At 52.2% G+C, this 2,933-nt stretch overlaps 1 protein-coding gene across 1 annotated transcript; it reads left to right on the forward strand.

The window, feature by feature from the left end:
• Nucleotides 1-247: 247 nt before the first annotated feature.
• LOC127307456 (uncharacterized) lies at nucleotides 248-2,248 on the forward strand. The gene has a single exon (XM_051338191.2). The coding sequence runs from the start codon at nucleotides 459-461 to the stop codon at nucleotides 2,010-2,012; it is 1,554 nt and encodes a 517-aa protein (XP_051194151.1). The 5' UTR covers nucleotides 248-458; the 3' UTR covers nucleotides 2,013-2,248.
• The last annotated feature ends 685 nt before the right edge of the window (nucleotides 2,249-2,933 follow it).

Here is a 2,933-nt window from a genome sequence, read left to right on the forward strand (position 1 = left end):
CAAAACATTGAATTTCTCGTGTCAACACAAGGAGATGAAAGTACTCTGCTAGTCAGAAAAATCCCATTAGAAAACCTGCAAGGGGACAGTCTCAAACTACAAAATATTGAATTCCTCATTTTAAGAAACATATATAACCTAGATGGATGAAATTCTTTGCTCATCGGAAGTATCCCATTAGAAAATATGCAAGGGAATATGCGTTGGAGTATTATCTTAAATTTTCAAGTACCTATGTGTTTACCCGAGTCTGTCCGAGTTCCCCATGCTACTAGAGAGGGAGTAGTATTTTTTAAAAGGAAATAGGATTCCCCCCTTCTCCGATTCAGATTTGCAACCCGGATCGAATTCCCCTGACGAACACCATACAATCGCTGTTGATTTCCCACTCGATGCCTCTATTTAATCGCGAGCCCACCCCACCCAACAACAGCCAGTACTAACTAAATTATTCTCCAATGCCTAGGAAGGATGCCTCCCCTCGCCGGTGGCGGCGGCGGCGGCGGCTGCGCGAGGACCGCCTCAGTGACCTCTCTGACGACCTGCTTCTTGAAATCCTGCGCCGCGTCGACACGCATACCGCACTCGGCGCCGCGGCGCTCTCCAGGCGCTGGGCCAGCCTCCCTCGCGAGCTCCCCGCCATGGATCTCAAGGTCACGGACATACTGCCGCCGCGCTACCACCGCCTCTACCTCCTCCGCGACGACGCCAGGGAATCGAAGATCAGCTCGACTCTGCAGGACAGGAGGCGGCTAAATGCCATCACCGGGCGGTACGAGCGGCGTGCCATGCGGGCCATGATCTGCTCCGTCAAGAGACTCCTGGCCAGCCGAGCTCATCGGCGCGTGGAGAGGCTTTCGCTCGAGGTCTTCGCGTACAGCACCTCGCCCTGCATCAACCGCCTTGTCGTGGACGCCGTCGATTCCTGGGGCGTCCGGGATCTGGAGGTTGTTGCCACGCCGACGGGGCCGCTCGCTTTTCCGGACCCGCCGCCCTACAGCTTCCCTTGTGGCCTCATCAGCAGGAAGCCGGCCGGTCAGTCCCGCCTGCGAAGCCTCAGGCTGGCCAACTGCTTGCCCCCGCCGCTCCGGGGGTTCACTGCGCTCACCACGCTCGTCCTGCGAGACTTGCCCTCTACCACGCCGGCGGCCACCTACGAGGGAGTGGTCGCCGCGTGCCCGCAGCTGCAGGTGCTGCACCTCGTGTCGTGCGAGTTCACGAGCACAACCCGCAGGCTGGTACTGGACTCGCCCATGTCGGAAATCAGGGAGCTTTTACTCGACGGGGAGCTCATGGTAGTGGAGCTTCGGTCTCTTCCCAAGCTCGAGAGTCTCACCAGCTTGCACGCCGACGTGATTCTGTGCTCCACTGCCGCCGCGCCGTGCCTTGCGCGCGTGAGCCTGGCCTTTTCCGTAGGCCCGCTGGAAGGGGACAGTTTCGCCGCGCTGAACCGCCGGCATCAAGACTGCTTGATTCGCATGCTCTTGGAGTTCTTCCAAGGTGCCATCAGTGTGAAGGATCTCGTCCTGCGGTTTACTGGGCCAGAGATGTGGATCCTCCCTAAGAATCCCTTCTCTGCAATGTCAAACCTGAGAAGGCTTCTCGTTGCGGATGTGCCTTCGTCGTGGGACATCTCATGGCCGCATCTCCTCATCCAGGCGGCGCCATTGCTTGAAAGCCTTTACGTCCATGCCTCCCATGGCGAAGACGAGACGCGTCAGGAGGTACTGGGTGAAGCCTCCTCTTCTTCACGCCATCACCATTTGAAGGAGCTGGTTGTCATCGGCTTTCAGAGAACGGAGAGGCAGATGCACCTTGTGAGGTTCGCCGTGGAGATATCAACGGCACTGAAGCGTGTCTCTCTGCTCAAGCATGGACATGTCGTGGACAAGGGACCGTCTTGTGACTGGGAGGTGGTGAGCCAGCCGAGCACATGGAGCCATGAGGAGGGACTCTCCGTTCTCGATGGGATAGGTTGTTCGGCGGGACAGATCCAAGTGATCCTAGGTTGAAATCCCCGCAGTCACTTATCTTAATTTATGATGCTCATGAGCTTTTATCTTGTCAGCTTTGAGAAATGAAGGTCGATCGATGTACTTTCTAGCTCCCCAATTCAAATAATTGGAGAGGGTGGGATTTTTTACCTCCCCTTCCAGTATACTGAAGAAAAGATTGCTTTATGTAATTCACATGCCATGTATCTTGACTGAAACATTTCATTCCCAGCTATCTTAGTGCTGCTTTTTTATTTCTTTCTGAACTTGCTAGACAAAGAGATCCTGCACTGTGCTGGAATATCATTGTTCATGTTTTCTCCTCTTATAAGCTCCTCTCACGGATATACAGTGATGATCAATGTTGCGCCGATTCTCTTACTGTCAAAAAGTTCATTGCTTTCGTCTTGTAAACTAAGATGAGCACTTTTCACCATTCCCAGCACAGCAGCCTGCAAAAGCCCTTTAGAAAATGCAGACACTGAATTGAAATGCCGGAATGTGAATCACCTCAAGCTTAGTGCAATAGTTCAGATATTATTTTCTTCAACTTCTTAGAGTCCAAGGTAATTCTACTACAGAAGTTCGATAAGGTTCCAAGGCTGTGTTTGGCATTAGCATACAGAAAGTCAGCAAGCTGGGCGAGGCCGGTGGCGCGTGCCTTTCATTAATCTGCATGCTGGCGGTGCTAACTCTGGTCCCACGGCCTGCCCTCTTCCAGTTCGCCAGGTCTCCAGGTACCTTAGGAAGTTCATGGATTATCTTTTCTTTCACCTCTAATTAGATATATGTTAAGTATGCAATATCTTGTAGCTATTTGAAACTCTATATATGGACCGGCCTTTTTTAGTTTGATCAGTTTTTGTGTATTTATTTATGGACAGCTATTGTTGTTCAACTACAGTGCAAATGTCATGGATGCTATTTTTTAGGAGATAG

The sequence above is a fragment of the Lolium perenne genome, chromosome 1 (genome assembly GCF_019359855.2).
Source record: "Lolium perenne isolate Kyuss_39 chromosome 1, Kyuss_2.0, whole genome shotgun sequence".
Classification (NCBI taxonomy): domain Eukaryota; kingdom Viridiplantae; phylum Streptophyta; class Magnoliopsida; order Poales; family Poaceae; genus Lolium; species Lolium perenne.